This window comes from Schistocerca americana, chromosome 2 (genome assembly GCF_021461395.2).
Source record: "Schistocerca americana isolate TAMUIC-IGC-003095 chromosome 2, iqSchAmer2.1, whole genome shotgun sequence".
Taxonomy (NCBI): domain Eukaryota; kingdom Metazoa; phylum Arthropoda; class Insecta; order Orthoptera; family Acrididae; genus Schistocerca; species Schistocerca americana.
Genome location: NC_060120.1, coordinates 266,043,051 through 266,060,631, shown reverse-complemented (window position 1 = coordinate 266,060,631; position 17,581 = coordinate 266,043,051). Strand labels below are relative to the sequence as shown.

Sequence of the window (17,581 nt, the reverse complement as noted above, 5' to 3'; positions counted from 1 at the left end):
GCAAAACGGCCAACTTCTTTTCCCAACCTTCCCTGATCCTATCCGCTATCCTCTCTCTCATGGAATAGACTTCGACATGACGTTAAGCCGAAACATCAGTATTCCCAGGCGTTGTACTCCTCAAAAGATGGCAGTAACCGTTATCCGATATTGTCTGGCGAAAGTGTTTCCAAACGGAGAGTATGTCACTAAAGAGGAAATTCAAAGTAAATTTTCAGTGTCCCCTGCAGTAAAATATTACCACATGCTCACTCATAATATCCACGGAGGCAATAGTGATCATTGTCTCCTCATCTAGATACAGACTACCCTTCGAGTGCTGCAGTTAGTGTAAATAAACTAAGAAAATTTCCGCTGAAGGATGATGGTTGGTGATACTTAGGACTAGCTTTAGAATCCAAATGGTGTAAAAGCTGACGGTAAGTCTCAAATTTGTAACGTTGGCTACTGAAGTTATCAGTTAATGATTATTAGTTGTAGCCACAATGACCGATGATACTTGGCTAAGACATAATGTGAAATATTATGAAAGCGTAATTCGAAGCATTACAGGAAATTCTGAATGAGAGATACTAACCTTCATTCTGTGTTGTAGACTCTGAATGTCTCACCACACTATCGTCCGCAGAAGCTGTAATGAAAAAAAAATCCAATAATAAGAATAAATAAATTATTTTCGACACACTTCTACTTTTCAACTGATTCATCTGTATATTCTTGGTGAAGTGCTGAGCAGTGTATATGCTTTTTTAAGAAAACATGTTTTTTCGTACGACATAGGTTTCGTGTTGTATGCCCATTTTCCAGAACACAACTCATTGCAAAAATTGGATGAATGGTTGACGTCATGGCTTTACATATACAATTTTAACTCACAAAAACAACTGAGCACATACAATACCATGGAAGGTACTTTAAATCAAAGTCATTTCTCCTCTTAAGGGAGTTACTACAAGCAATCTGATGGGCTGGCAGTGGGCTCGCCCATTTTCCATTACTCCCAGAAATGTTCACGAATAATTTCTTAATTCTAGTCCTCTGGTAAAACATGCAGTGTATTGGTACAGATATGTTGATGACAATCGTTTTTTGTGGAAAATTTCCACTAGGCAACCCCCGTAAGTTACTGGAAATTGTGAACATGTAGCGTACGTCAGTATGGAGTTAGGTGTTTCTACCAGTATCTTTCTAGTTGTCAACCTACAGATTAAAAATTCATAGGAAAGATTATTTTATGTACACATTCATCACAGCTTCATCTCTACACTCAATACATTACAGACATGTTCAGCTCCAGCACGTGGTACGTCATCTCTTTTCCGTCATCTCTTTTCCACCACATGGTCCCAAGAAGATTATGACCAGGACCTTAACACAGCAACAAGAATAGTTACAAATACTGAAGTTAAATTCAACATTACTGATAACATTATCGAGAAGAAGCTTGAGAAGCAAGCCACTTCTCAATTTTACCCAGAGTACACCACAGATAGATCGGAAATGGTTCAGTTTACCTTTTATAGTAAAAGAATTTCTCTGTGTTCTTCAGTGTCCTTTAGACCTAAGTGTGCAGGCTTTAGCGGCCGTTGCGATAGATGTTAAAGCAGTGTGCGTCCTGAGACTGCTTCATACTCCAGACTTCTTCACTTTTCAGCGTTCTGACATTTTCATTGGTATAGTCTGTATTCTTCGCAGTTCCTTTTGTGCACCTTGATGTGGACACAATCGAAAGACAGAGTCCATCCAGTTACGAAAGGCTATTTTTCAGCGCTTTTTCGAATAACTGGAGTTACTGGGTAAAAGACTTCCGGCTGCTCTTGATAGCCCTTCGTCACTGTTCAAATAATGAAAGCAGATACTGACAGAGAGAAAATTAAAAATATTATTGTTCTTGTTGTTGTGCCGCGTCGCTTGTCTGCTGGTGCTGTTTATCCTCCCCTCTCACCTTGCTGGGCGTTTGGTTCGACGAGAGCCACGAAGGCGAAAGCCTGTTGATGTCTTCTACACTGAGATAAAGGATGTCGTGGGATGCCCTCTAATGTCATGTCGTACCTCATTTTGCCCGGTGTAGTGCAGCATCACGAGGTGGTATGGACTCAACAAGATGATTTTATATTACACTTAAATAAAATGAAAGATGATAATGTTAATGTTGCTATCTTATAATGATAATGTTGATGGTACATGAAAATGGTAACGTACATGATGGAGGTGGAACGATGTGTATGATTATATGGGCTTTTGTAGAACTGCAGGTAGCGACTAAAGTTCATTGAAAGGATGGAGAAAAATGGGAAGGATTGGCGAGGTGGGGCATTGTGATTGTGGCTGAAAAAAGTGTAAATCTTAAGATGGATTTGATCGTTGCAGTACTAGCAAGAAATGATGAGTAGTGCGTGAAAGTGCGTGGAATATGTGATAAGGATACAGGGGCGCAGAACGGTACCTGTATTGGTGAGTAGTGGATACATCATTGCATACCAGGAATTGCTTTCACGATTAAAATATTGAGTCCGAAGATAGTCCTGGAAGAGAAGCTGAGGAAGGAGGATTAGTTAGTTTCGGATGCGAGTTGAAAAGGCAGGTGTGTAAGATGAGGCGAAGTGCATGTCCCTCCAAGATTTAAAGCGATTTGTAGAATTTAGGAGAGACAGATACCCAGACAATGCAGGAATATATTAGGGTGGCGCAGATACAGGTTTTAAGGTGAGGATAATGGTAGTTGGATGTAAATTCCATATAGGACCTGTAAGTAGTTTTAGATCCTTTTTTGATTTCGGGCTTTGTGTTGGAAAATAGGAATATTTTATGTTGGGGCAGATCCAGACTTTATAGTGGAAGTTAATGGTAATAGGATGTAGATTCCAGATAGGACGTGAGGAGCTGTTAGTATTTTTAACTGCTTTTATCGATTTCGGCTTTGTGTTGCATTGCAACGGGATGTACATTCCATGTTAGCTTTCTAGCACAAGTTAGTCCTACATATTTTACTGGTTACTCGAATGGTTGGGTTGGTTGTAGAAAGAGAGGTAGTATATGGATTTGCTCATAGCTTCCATGGATTGCAATAATCGATCAGAAGATTCAAGTGACGTTGGAGGGAGGCATTGGTGAGTTGGAGCATGTTGAGGGGCCTTGTCAGGGCATTACAGAATGTGGGTAGGGAAATGGTGTCTAGGAATGTCTAGGGGTGAGCGTGAGGTAAAAGATGAAGGCAGACGACAGAGCCTTGAGAGACGCCTGTAGTTGGTTGAAAAATGGGGCAGAGGGGTTGGTTGATGAACGAAGACTTTCCCAGTCCTACAGTCTGTCATTGCTCCATGTACATTCCGGACATGCACAAGGATCCTGCTGATGGACTATCCACACTATCCGGCGGGCAATGATGTCAGTGGTGGATTGGCACAACTCAGCTGTCCTCAGAGTTCCAGCCCGTATTGGGGTTACAGTTTACGGGCTGTCCACACTATCCAATGGGCAATGCCGTCAGTCGTGGATTGGCACAACTCTTGGACGTCAGCGTACCCCGCCACATTCGTGTAGAGTAACTCGTGGGATTGAAAAGTTTCCCACAGTTATCCAATAAACTGAAGAATAGTCATGGATTGTGCTAGCATGTTCTGTTCTTGGCCCCCTTGCTGGTTTTCAGCTTCAACTAATAAGTGAGACATTAATGTGCCAGGTATAATTTCCATTTTCTCTTCACACTGTCCTTAATTGGGCGAATTATTTACGCAAACTCCCTGGATGCGAGACTGTGTCGTTAAAAACCAAGGAATATAAATTTAAGTGAAGGCTACCAGTAGCGATTGACAGCAAAAAAGATAACGCCAGTGGTAGCAACGGAACTACAACCAAACCTAGTCAGAGCAGCAGAACTGTTGAGGTCTTTCAAGCTTCCGATTGGCTTTTGGGATGTTAAGGCCATGCACCACGAGTGTCAGTACAGTTGTTACCTACCCCAAGACTGCACTACCGTTTCTTCCAAACGTCTTGCGCTCACACTATCAAGATGGTCTTTTTTCCTAGTCTGCAGTCTTCTTAGTGTTTTGATGCGGCCTTCCACGAATTTCTCTCCGTGCCACCCATTTCATCTCAGAACAGCAATTGCAACTCCGTCTTCAATTATCTGCTGGAAGCATTCAATTCTCTTCTTCCTCTATAGTTTCTGCCCTCTACAACTCCCTCTTGTAAGGTGGATGTTATTCTCTTATGCCTTAACAGATGTCCTTTAATCCTGTCCCTTCGTCTATCCAGTGTTTTCCATATATTCCTTACCTCGTCGATTTTGCGGAGAATCTCCTGATTCTTTCTGTCAGTTCACCAATTTTTCAACATTCTTCTGCAGCATCACTTCGCAAAGCCTTCGGTTTTCTTCTGTTCCAGTTTTTCCCCAGTCCATGTTTCATTACCAGACAGGGCTGTGCTCCAAACACATATCGCCAGAAATTTCTTTCTCAGATTAAGGCCTATGTTCGGTATTATTAGACTTCTCTTGGCCAGATATGTCCTTCATGGGTGTTTGTCTGGTTTTTACGTCCTCCCTCCCCCATCCATCATAGGTTATTTTACTGCCCAGGTAGCAGACTCTGTGAACTTCGTCTACTTCTTGACCCAAATTTTGTTGTTATGTTTCTCTTTGTTCTCATTTCTGTTACTTCTCATCACTTTCTACTTTCCTCGATTTACTCTCAATCCACATTCTGTATTCATTAGACTTCTCACGCTGTTCGGCAGATACTGCAATTTGTCTTCACTTTCACTGAGGAAAACAGTATCATCAGCGGTTCTTATCATTCGTATACTTTCACCCTTAATTTCAATCCCATTCTGAACTTTCATTGCCGTCATAGCTTTCTTGATGGAGAATGGGGACGAAAGCCTTCATCCCTGTCTCATACCCTTTTGAATCCTAATTCGCTCTTTGTCTTACAGTGACTATTTTTAGTAAATGCGTTTCTATCTCAGCACCATTATCTTGGTTACAGTAAAATTTTCATATTAAAATAATTACGAAACATTTTCAGCGGTCACTCCCAGGTGGAGACATAATGCCACTTTGGTCACGGACACATATTAGAATGCGCTTCATGTAGACAGGTGTAGTAAGTGGCATTTGGAATGTATTGGTTAGTTTTTATTAGAGGTAATTACGATAACCTAAGTAGTAATACTTACGGCAGTAAAATCGGGAAGCACAACAGTTCTCGCCATCACGGAATACCGGCGCACATCCCCTTAGTTCAGAAGCCCTGTGATCCAGGGAGTACTCACACGTCTGTCTCCTACACCAGGGTCCATCCAAGGTTCCTGCAACAGTGGAGCGTTCGTAAAACTGTGGCAAATTTAATGACGCAGGAAAAAATATTTCAAACTGAAAGATTATTGTTTTCATCTTAGGAATCACACACCCAACCGGTTACAAATAACTGTTTGGTACATCGACCCAGGTTCAACACCTCTAATGTTGTCTTCATGAGGATGAAATTTTGAGAAACGGTAAAAATACATTGCCAGAAAAGATGGGCGGTCAGAATTAAGAGCAGATATGCTAAAGCTAAAAAATAAAATAAAACAATAATGCCAGTCAGATGTTGTTCTTAGCTAGGCATACGTGCTAAAGGCTGGAACCAGTTTTATTTATTTATTTATTTATTTTTGACTTTGAGCATATCTGTTCTTAATTCTGACCATTGCTTTCTCGCAATGTAATTTTACGATTTCTCAAAATTTCATTCTGAAGAAGACATCGTTAGAGGTGTCGAAACTTAGGTCAACGTACCAAACGTTATTTTCAACCGGTTCGCTGTGTGATTGCACTGTGAAACTACTATACGGTTGCTGAGAAACAGCCATGTTTAAAACTACATGAAAAATTTTTATTTGCAGTACAAGCAAGTTCATATTTATGTCACAACCTTCTGGGATGACTAACTTTCAGTTCACTTGAGACATTCTCAGCTGCTGCAGAGGGGACACTGTATTTTTTGTATTGGCTTAACTGCAGTGAATACTTTGTGTTCACAATAAGGGTATTCGAGGTTCCGTGATGTAGGAATTAGTCATCGATCCTCGAATTTAGCTCTATACTCATATTTTCTGCTGGATTAAGTGTACAAGAAACGTTCAATGGATCGGATAGCTGCTTCCAAGCACAGGAAACTATATCGTCATTCGCCACAACTGGTTAGGGGGGGGGGGCAGGATAGCAAAATATCGTGACCACTATCTGAAACTCGTCTCCATTAATTTGATTAATATAGCATCTTAATTAATTTTGACTGGAAAACTCTCTTTCAAATTCTGAAGGTGGCAGGTGTAAAATACAGGGAGCGAAAGACTATTTACAATTTGTACAGAAACAAGATGGCAGTTATAAGAGTCGTTGGACATGAAAGGAAAGCGGTGGTTGAGAATGGAGTGGCCAAGCGGTTCTAGGCGCTTCAGTCTGGAACCGCGCTGCTGCTACGGTCGCAGGTTCGAATCCTGCCTCGGGCATGGATGTGTATGATGTCCTTATGTTAGTTAGGTTTAAGTAGTTCTAAGTTCTAAGGGACTGATGATGGTCGAAGCAGGGAGGATATAAAAAATAGACTGGCAATGGCAATGAAAGAGTTTCTGAAGAAGAGAAATTTGTTAACATCTAGTATAGATGTGTCAGAAAGTCATTTCCGAAAGTATTTGTATGGAGTGTAGCCGTGTATGGAAGTGAAACAAGGACGATAAACAGTGTAGACAAGAAGAGAATAAAACCTTTCGAAATGTGGTTCTACAGAAGAATGCTGAAGATTAGATGGGTAGATCACATAACTAATGAGGAGGTACCGAATAGAATTGGGGGAAAGAGGAATTTGTTACTTAACTTGACTAGAAGAAGAGATCGGTTGGCCACACGTTGCGGGGCATCAAGGGATCACCAATGTAGTACTGGAGGGAAGCGTGGAGAGTAAAAACCGTAGAGGGAGATCAAGAGATGAATACACTAAGAAGATTCAGAAGGATGTAGATTGCTGCAGTTATTCGGAGATGAAAAGGCGTGCACAGGATAGAGTAGCATGGAGAGCTGCATCATACCTGTTTTTGGACTGAAGACAGCAGCAACAACAACAAAAACAGCATCTTAACTACTGTACACTGTCTCCGAAAATCGAGTTCAATTCTTGAGAATCCCTGTTAATGCTATCAATAAGTTGAGCAAGAGCGCTTCTAAATAAATACAAAAATCGATACACAATCGGGCTAGAGTATGTTCCAATAGACTCTTCAGCACGAACCGAGGTAGAAGGCCATAGCAGCAGTGGGATAATGAACTATCATTTGGGCGCCCAAGTTTATTGTAAGTTCCATAAATCACAGAAGACAAATGCCAAGATGTTTTCTTTCAAGAGAATACAGTCGATTTCATTCCCCATACACCATCAATGCGAGCTTGGACTCCATCACTAATGGTGTCAACGTTCGTGCAATGTTTACCACTAACTTCCGTTCTTTCAGCTCTGAAATTTTAATTCATAACATTCTTGAAAATTTAAGATTGCAACACAATAATTTTATTTAAAATTAACGTTAAAAGTACTAATTCTCCACGTATATGAACGAAACATCATATTTTAATCACATTGCTATGCAGTATACCATATTGTGTTTCATAGTGCTATATAATAGTTACAGTCAAATATTAAAAAAAAATAAACCGAAAAGAAGGCGATAGTCGTAATTTAATAAATGCTGCTTCTTTAACAATTAAACCCATACAATGACATATTTCGTACCTCTAGCTTACTGGCACTCAAAGCAAAGGAGAAAAGCCTGAAAACTTTGAGTGAGAGTAAACTTTACGATCACATTAACAAATGAACATATTTCATTATTTTCTAGAAATTGATTGTTTCAGTGCATAATATTTCTTTCATCGTAATAATATTTTGAGTGACGTGTCTTAAAAGATTCAAATTGTTGTATATATATATATATATATATATATATATATATATATATATATATATTGCTATCATCCCATTTTCTCGAAGAATTATTGTAAGGTCGTACCATATCAGATGGGAAAATCGGTTTTTAATTCTCATGAGGAGAAACACCGCATAAAAAGCATAATGAAATCGGTTTTCAATTTTTAGAAACCATTTAAAAGCTAAGATAGCACAAAATATTTTTTATTCAAGACAACCGGTTTCAACGGTCTTAGCTGTCCAACTTCAGAACATTTTTTGTAGTAAAACTTGTTCATTCTCCGCTGAACCTCAACGACTAGATTTCAAGTGGATAAAACTCAGTACATTATAACTATTTGTCATCACTAAAATATTTGTATAATGTAACAAGCATCTGTGAACAATACGTGTATGGACATACCCTTTTGGACAAGGTGCTACATGTTTTTAAATATTTTAGCGATGACAAAAGTTCATAATGTGCTGAGTTTTGAAACAGGAACTTACGGATACCCTCTATTCGCGTATGGAAATAATACTTCTTAATGAGGAGAGTGTGATTACCAGAGAATTGGAAAACAACTTTTTCTAGTATACCTTGAAACAGAATCAACATGTCACATCTACAGTACATAACGTCGTAGCATTTATTTGTTGGCTGGATGTGTTTAATCAATGTTTATATCGTCGATATGAATTCAGACGGTATGTCTGCAGGGGGGTGAGTCACTTACCGTCAAATCCTTTTTGGCAGATGCACAGCTTGCACTCTGAGGAAGTTCCATCTATTTTCTGATCTTCGAAGTATGTCTTCCCCTTGTATGAACACTCGGCCGGAGGAATTTCGGTATCATTCACTGCAAAAGATTTGTTATTTTAAGAAAATGATACAACAACGTTTCTCAGAGGAGTAAAACGCTGCTCAGTGTAGTCATATTTTTTGGCTGTGAGCACAGTATAACACCCTTCCTTTACGACACTCCTGTTCGTTTTTGTTATCCACTGCGACAGCAGTACGTCAAGCGGAGAGATAGTTAAACTGTTGAGTTCGTTATCTGGCGAATGCGTTCAGTATGGTTTTACAGTATTGTAAAATGGTCTCAACGATGGGAACTATTTATAGCAATAAATCACGTCATGACAAGAACAAGGCACCACAACAGTCTGGCTTCTGGATTGATATGGACTTCTAGACGCCACCAGGGGACAGTAAATATATGCAAAACCGACACAAGCATAAAAAATCGCCATTCACGCACCTAGGAAAGAGAGGTGAGGTGGCCTGCATGCCTAAACGACACAACTGTAACATACGGGTATCAGGCGAGAGACAAGACTAACCCGTGGTTTCGCAAGAGGGGCAGCAGCCTTTTCAGTAGCTGCAGGATGCAACACTCTCAATGTCCGACTGATCTGGCTCTGTAACATTATCCAGTACGGCCGTGCTATGTCGTACTGCGAACGGCGGATAGCAAGGGAATTACGTATGTTGTTTTTCCCGAAGGTATTCAGCTCTAACGTAACGCTTAATGACTGACTCGAATTAGAAAGAAAAGTGTATTTATGGTACAACTGGACGTGAAGAAGCTATAGGTTGACGGGACACATGCTGACCTGTCAAGGAAATGTTAATTTGGTAATGGACAGAAACGTGTGTGGGGGAGGAGAGATAAAAATTGCAGAAGGAGTCCAAATCATAAACATAGTAAGCACCTTAAAATGCATGTAGATTGCGGTAGTTATCCAGAGCGGATTGCACAGGACAGCGTGGAGAGTTGCATCATATCAGTATTCGGCTGAAGACCATAGTAGGAAGAAAAAAAAATCATCACGATAAGAGAGGTCATGGCTGGCACAGAAAAATTTAAGGGCTCGTTTTCCCCGCGCGCCGTTCAAGAGTGGATCTGTAGAGACAGCTTGAATGTGGTTCATTGAACCCTCCGCCAGACACTTACTTGTGAATAGCAGAGTAATCACGTAGATGTAGATGAATACTATGGAAAGAAGAACTGTAACTGGTTGACGAGTCAGGAAGCCTGATCTTCAGAAATCTATTTTCTTCAAAACATATAATTCTGTAGCATGTTTATTTTACGTATCAATACGAAATCTTCCATTACGCCGTTACTTAACTTCAGTGTCTTTACGTTCAATTTACTTCCTAGCAACATAACAACTATACTATCGATTACAAAGCTGTTTTTACGACAGTATCTATCGTAGTTTATGGTACGTTATTCTTGTCTAAAATAATTTTTAATATTAAAAAGGAAACGTTTCCTAATATTTTGCAAAATTATGTTTATTTGGTCACGAGCCCGCTTCCGCCTTCTGAGGACATGTGAATGCCGCAAACGCAGGTAAAACAACGTGCAGTACACAAAGTTATCATTTATACAAAAGATAAAAAATGATATGTAGTGTGTATACATTGGAAAACATTAAGTAAAGTTTTTTGTATGGAGAGTCATTTAATAAACTCATGAAAAGCAGAGTTGAATTTACAACATTTAAGCTGAGGCCGTGAGCCCGCTCGTGACCTTACGAATATAACTTTGTAGAGTATTAGGAAGTGTTACCTAGTTAATATTATTAGCATCTTCAGTCAAGCTCCGGCGGAAAATAGTGTTAATGTTAAAATAATTTTTTCTATGGTATGTTCTGTGTAATGGCTGTGCCGCAAACTTCTGCTCGCTTGCATACATAGAATTAAATTTCTTACCTTTCTCTTTCTCAGGTTGGACCCACTTCACGGATATTTGTTTAATGCGGTTCAGATTACGGCACATAGAGTTTCTTGTTCTTACAGACTAATTTCACTGTTCTCTCTGTGTTAACAGGCGGCCCTTTACTGCGACAAATTGAAAAAATGTCTGCGATACACTGCAAATTTGTTCCGCTCCATTCTCAACTGCTTCTTCCCTTTCGTGTATTTCGATTTGCAGCTACAGCCTTGTTTCTGTACGAGCTGTAGATTACCATTCGCTCTGTATATTTTATCCCTCCCACTTTCACGTTTTGCAGGAGTGTACTGAATTCAACACACTCAAAAGATTTCTGTCAGCCCTTAAATACTGTAACTTGTGTTTTCCTTTCTTTAACGACCTTTCTAGGATAATTAGTAGGGTAAGTATTTCTTTTGTTTAGGTATATTTCTCCAGAACACAAGCTGATTTTCCCCGAGGTCGGCTTACACGAGTTTCTTCCATTACTTTGTAAATAATTCGTGTCAGTATGTCCCAATCATGACTAATGAAACAAATTGTCCGGTAACATTCACACTTGTCAGCACCTTCTTTCTTTGCAATTATAATTATTAAATTCTTCTCGAACAGGCATGGTATTACACCTGTTTAACAAATTTTGCACACGGTGGGAAGTCTTCTGTCATGTCTGGCTCTTGCAACGACTTCAGTGATACTGAGCGGATTTCATCCACTCACGGGCTTTGTTACCAAAAAATGGTTCAAATGACTCTGAGCACTATGGGACTTAACATCTATGGTCATCAGTCCCCTAGAACTTAGAACTACTTAATCCTAACTAACCTAAGGACATCACACAACACGCTTTGTTACCATTTACTTCTTTCAGTGGCCTATTGAGTTCCCCTCACTTTTGTTTTGTAAGATTGTCTTAAAGTCCAATTGTCTTCCGTAGCTCCTCTACATATTGCTTCCACCTTTCAGCTTTTGCTTTTTTGCTTAGTACTGGGTTGCCACCTAAGCTCTTGACATACGGGAGCTTTCCTTTAATCCAAACGCCATTTTAATTTTGCTATTGGATTTACTTACCTTTTTCTCCTAGTTCTTCTACAGCCTTGCGTCTCTCCTCAAACCATTCCTGCTTACGCCTTTTTCCTTGTCACCCCTTTTGCATGCTTTATTTGGCGTATTTTCATATTTTCTCCTTTTGTCAGTGAACTCATCGTCTCTTGAGTTATTGAAGGACATGCGTTGGACCTTGACTTTTTGCGTAATTTATCCTCTACTGACTTCTTCATTTCTCAGAGTTACTCATTCGACTTATATCAAGTTATTTACCCCCGTTTCAGTCAAGCATACTCTAACGCTCCCTCTGGAACTCTAAACAACCTCTGCTGCTTTCAATCTATCCAGGTCTCATCTCCTTGATATCCAACATTTCTCCAATTTCTCTAGTTTTAATCTATATTTTATAACTAGTAAATTGTGTTCAGAGTCGACATCTGCCAATGGTTTTATTACCATTATATAATCAAGATGAATGTTTTTCACTGTCGTCCAGCACTTATACGACTTGGGAAACTTATTTTTCACACAGCAACTGCAATAGCAGAAACACAGTCGACGTCAACATGAAGAATGTCTGTTTACGCGTCAAACCCTATGCTTAGATACTGTGCTACAAGTACGTAAGATAGGATTTTCCTAAAACCCTTCCTAGGAGACAATAGAGGTGATGGTTGATAGCTCCAGGAACTTATCTGGATTGGTCTAGCATCATTTATGCATTTTTTGTCTATCCTACATTCTTATTCTAAATAAAACGTCTTACAAACAGCAATATATGTTGATTTGTAGGACATTTTATTTAATCCATAAAGAATTTACTGAGTGTAATGAATCTATTTAACTTTTGTTACTCACCACAGCGCACTCCAGTGGGGCAGCACCCATCTAGATTATCTGTCTGGTAGCACTCTGCCTCTCGACCTAGAGGAACGCCGAGTAATGCACAGTGATATCCATAACATTTCAAGGCTGATTCTCCCCTGTGGTGAAAATGAGATATTTTTTTACACAGTTTTGACTGATTCCTTTGCATGTAGTGTTTTTAAAGGAACAGGCTTGGTATTTATCCACGAATTTTATAGATACATTCTGTTCTTAGAGGCGAAAAGGACACAGAAACAAAACTAATGAAGCCCTAAGTCTTCTTAATGTACCTGTCTGATACAGGATATTTGAACATTTTGTCATTTCGTATCCCTTCCAAATGTAGAAGCTTATTTTTCGGTACAATAAAATATATTTTCTTCCCTTCTCAACTGCTAGCGAATACATTTGAACGATCGCATTATAGAACTTTTAAATATAAATATCTTTCTATAATTCTGTCGTTGTATTTGCGAATCAAATTATAGGTCATAACAGTACTACATATCCCTTTTGCTTTGCCAATTCTGCGGCTTTTACGAGGAACGGCCACTATTTGCTGCTAGCTGAGAAAGCGAGAAGATAACCATCAAGTAAAACTATCATTCCGAGATTCGCCACTAGGTGGGAATCACTGTATATTTTTCTAATCGAATGCAAGGAGTGTCAATTGAAACAGTTAAAGAATCTGTAACCGTAGGACAATAATACTGTATTAAACTCTAACAGACCAATACTGTTTTTGAATGCGATAGCTGTTGTTACTTGTAATAACTGAAAGTAATTCTGAATAAAGTAGAAGTTCTTAAATTGAATGTGTTATGAGGATCAGATAAGCGTCTGTTACTTACTTTGCGTTACAGCAAATAGCCGTTATTGCATGGTGACGAATTTACATTCACGGAGTATAGGCTACATTAGTACCAAAACTAATCGATTGAGTTTGTACGAGTATGAAGCAAAGCCTTATTTAATGATGTCAAGTTGACAAGACTCATGCACCGTTCATAATTGCAGGGAACAAAAATTACAGAAAATTTCCCTTTTAAAATTCTGAAAGGTTTTGGAAGTTAAGGCGTTTTGAGCATAATTCGCTGGGCTCATACAGCTTAAAGAACAGTCTCACAAAACCGTCAGAGATCAAAAACAGTTTACACTGATTAATGAAAGAAATACTGTATTTGGGAACTTTATTACAATATCGTCTTATGACATTTCTCGTTTGCGAACTTTCCTCCAACTTCGCACTTCACAACTTTCTTGAACACCACAATCTGTCAAGTATTCTGCCCTCAGTCTACCCCATCTCAAGCACTCCAATTTTCAGCACTGGAAAGTTACGGAAACCTCCCACCTCTAAGACTAATGTCTCCACCTAGTTTAATCATCATTTTGAAGAACCTCCATCTCATTAAGACTCCAGCACTTCCGCGTCATCATTTTTTTTCTTTTTCTTTCTAAGTCATCGGTGTTCTGACTGATTTGATATGGCACAACACTTGCAACATACTTTGCTCCATATATTCCGATCTCTGCTTTCCTCTGCAAATTGTACCTTATACAGATCGCTATAGTACTATGGAAGATATTCTATGATGTCTTAACAAATGTCCTGCCCTTCTGCCCCTTCTTCCTGGTAGGTTTCCCATATATTCCTTCCCCTCCCGAATCTCCGGAGATCCTCTTTATTCCCTACGTGATCATTCCACCTAATTTTCAACATTCTTCTGTAGCACCAAATCTCAAATGCTTCGATTATCTTCCTTCTTCTCACTGTCCTTGTTACATTACCATACAATGCTCTCGTCCAAACGCACACACGCCGAAATTTCTTCACAAAATTAAGTCCAATGTTTGATGGTAGTATCCTTCTCATGGCCAGAAATGCCCTTTTTTGCAGCCAAAGCCTGAATTTTATATCCTCCTTGTTCCGTCTGTCATGGGTTACCTTGCTAGCTAGCTAGGAGAATACCGAAACTTCATCTACTTACTGATGTTAAGTTCCCCCTTGTTCTCGATTCTGCTACTTATCATTACTTTCGGCTTTCTTCTGTTTACTCTCAATTCATATTCTTTACTCACTACCTGTACATTCCACTCAGAAGGTCCCGTAATTCATCTTCATTTCCACTGAGGGTAGCAATATCATCGGGTAATCTTATCATTGATATCCTTTGACACTGAACATTAATTCCATTCTTGAAACTTTCTTTAACTGTTTCAATTGACACTCCTTGCATTCGATTAGAAAAATATACAGTGATTCCCATTGCTTCTTCGAGGTAATAGACTGAACAGTAAGAGTGAAGGACCTCACTCCTTTCTTACACCCTTTTTAATCCGAGCACTCCGTTCTTGATCTTCCCGTTTTATTGTGAGCTCATATCTCTTGTACATATTATACACTGAAGAGCCAAGGAAACTGGTACACCTGCCTAACATTGTGCAGGGCCCCGCGATCGCGCATAAGTGCCGCAACACGACGTGACATGGATTCGACTAATGTCTGAAGTCTTCGTTGATCCATTATGGATCGTGGGACGACGGCTGGCATGAACTTTTTGATGCAATACGGCTGTTGGTAAATTATTGCATCAAGAATGTCTGGAGTAGTGCTGGAGAGAACTGACACCATGAACCCTGCAGGGCTGTCCATAAATCAGTGAAAGTATGGCGGAGGGGAGGGGGCGGTTGGATATCTCTTTTGAACGGCACGTTGCAAGGCATCCAGATCATGCTTAAAAATGTTCATATCTTGCAAGTTTGATGGCCAGCGGAAGTGTTTAAACTCAGAAGAGTGTTCCTGGAGCCAATCTGTAGCAATTCTGGACGTATAGGGTGTCGCATTGTCCTGCTAGAATCATCCATCAGAAAGCACAATTGACATGAACGGATGCAGGGTGATCAGACAGAATGCTTACGTACTCGTCACCTGTGAGAGTCGTATCTAAACGTATCAGGGATCCCATACCACTCCAACTGCACACACCCCAGCCGGCCGAAGTGGCCGTGCGGTTAAAGGCGCTGCAGTCTGGAACCGCAAGACCGCTACGGTCGCAGGTTCGAATCCTGCCTCGGGCATGGATGTTTGTGATGTCCTTAGGTTAGTTAGGTTTAACTAGTTCTAAGTTCTAGGGGACTAATGACCTCAGCAGTTGAGTCCCATAGTGCTCAGAGCCATTTGAACCATTTTGCACACACCCCACACCATCAAAGAGTCTCCACCAGTTTGTGTAGTTCCCTGCTGACATGCAGGGTCCATGGGTTCATGAGGTTGTCTCTATACCCGCACACGTCCATCCGCTCGATAGAATTTGAAATGAGACTCATCCGACCAGGCAACATGTTTCCAGTCATCAAATGTCCAATTCGGTGTTAACGTGCCCAGGCCAGACTAAATCTTTGTGTCGTGCAGTCATCAAGGGTACACGAGTGGGCCTTCGGCTCCGAATGCCCATATCGATGATGTTTTGTTGAATGATAAGCACGCTGACACTTGTTGATGGCCCAGCATTGATATCTGCAGCACTTTGTGGAAGGGTTGCACTTCTGTCACACTGAGCGATTCTCTTCAGTCACCGTTTGTCCCATTCTTGCAGGAGCTTTTTCTGGCCACAGCGACGTCGGAGATTTGTTTTTTTGCCGGACTGCTGACATTTACGTAACACTCGTGAAATGGTCGTACGGGAATATCCCCACTTGAATGCTACCTCGTAGATGCTCTGCCTCATTGACATTAGTCGGGTCCATGTCACTTCGCGTTGCGGCACTTCTGTGCTCTCGCGGGGGCCCTACGCGATATTAGGCTGGTATAGCACTTTCTTTGGCTCTTTAGTTTATGATGTAGTTGTGATGACAGCAAATGGTAGGGGTCGAAGTAACTGTGGATGGACGTAAAACTCCTGCAGGGCCTTGTTCTCACAGGAACAGTTCACCGACAACTAACAGAGGAAGATGTAGGACCAGGACCCACTGCTGGAAATTGCGCTGTGGCGAGCACATGTGCCACTTCTAATACCTGGTGTATACATTCACCCAATTATGTTTTTTTTTTCTGCAGAAGCTTGTATAAATGTGGTATACTTGTCAGTCTTTTAAGACTGAAATGTGATAATTACGCACTGCGTCAACAATGAGACAAATACTGAATATTTTCACACACATTACTAACTTTTGCAGATAACGTGTGATAGCACTGCTTGTTACACTCTATGTTTTTAATTCATCTCATATTTTAGAAACCTAATTTCAAACGTTTTCGGCTAATAAGTTGACTGTACATATCTGTTGGTTAACTTGGTTAGCTTGTTTCGCGATGCTGAAATTACTGTAAAACATATAGTTTTATTTACGTACAAATGACTACTGTGAGTATTCTTGAAAGAATTGTTACAAACGCCCGAACAGGAGTGAACTGACATGATTTGATACTATGAAATAATGCATTGACAATGGCTAGGCACTAGCCGAAATCTAGATTTCACAAAAAAGGACGACTGGTTACTGTGCTCTGTCATGTGTAAACCATAAGACAGTTGCTGGGTGCACCCACGCTCCTAATGGAAGGTAACCTAATGTAATTATAGGTTATACAGATTCAGAGCAGATGGGACACTTCACTTACCCATTCGTTCCGTCCGTATCGCTACTGCATTCGCAACTCGGTATGCACTTGAAGTCTAGTTCTTCCCCTGTTTCTAGGCCAGGTTCATAAGTTTTCCCTTTGTAATAGCACTTTGCCTTGTCCAACGACAGAAGTGTACCTAGAAAAATAATTTTTTAAAGTATTACATATGGCATACGACTACATGATCTTTCCTGAACACAATAACATTTTTTAAACAGAAACGTCTTCTGTCTTTGTGATTTGATTACGATTTGTTGTCACAAATATAATAAATAGAAACTAAAAATCACTGCACCGAATGGTGGTTCAGTTGTAGGAAGCCCACGTGGGGAACGTTTCGAGGAAATGCGCTGATTATTGGAAGCGGC

At 40.1% G+C, this 17,581-nt stretch overlaps 1 protein-coding gene across 1 annotated transcript in view; it reads right to left on the bottom strand.

Annotated features, from left to right (window-relative positions):
- Window positions 1-17,581, bottom strand: part of LOC124593950 — a 61,436-nt gene that overhangs the window by 6,284 nt on the left and 37,571 nt on the right. Inside the window, exons 3-7 of the mRNA XM_047132298.1 lie at window positions 17,211-17,349; window positions 12,578-12,702; window positions 8,684-8,806; window positions 5,179-5,310; window positions 578-631 (exon numbers count right to left, since the gene is read on the bottom strand). Coding sequence (XP_046988254.1) covers window positions 578-631; window positions 5,179-5,310; window positions 8,684-8,806; window positions 12,578-12,702; window positions 17,211-17,349 — 573 coding nt within the window. The remainder of the gene's footprint in view (window positions 1-577; window positions 632-5,178; window positions 5,311-8,683; window positions 8,807-12,577; window positions 12,703-17,210; window positions 17,350-17,581) is intronic.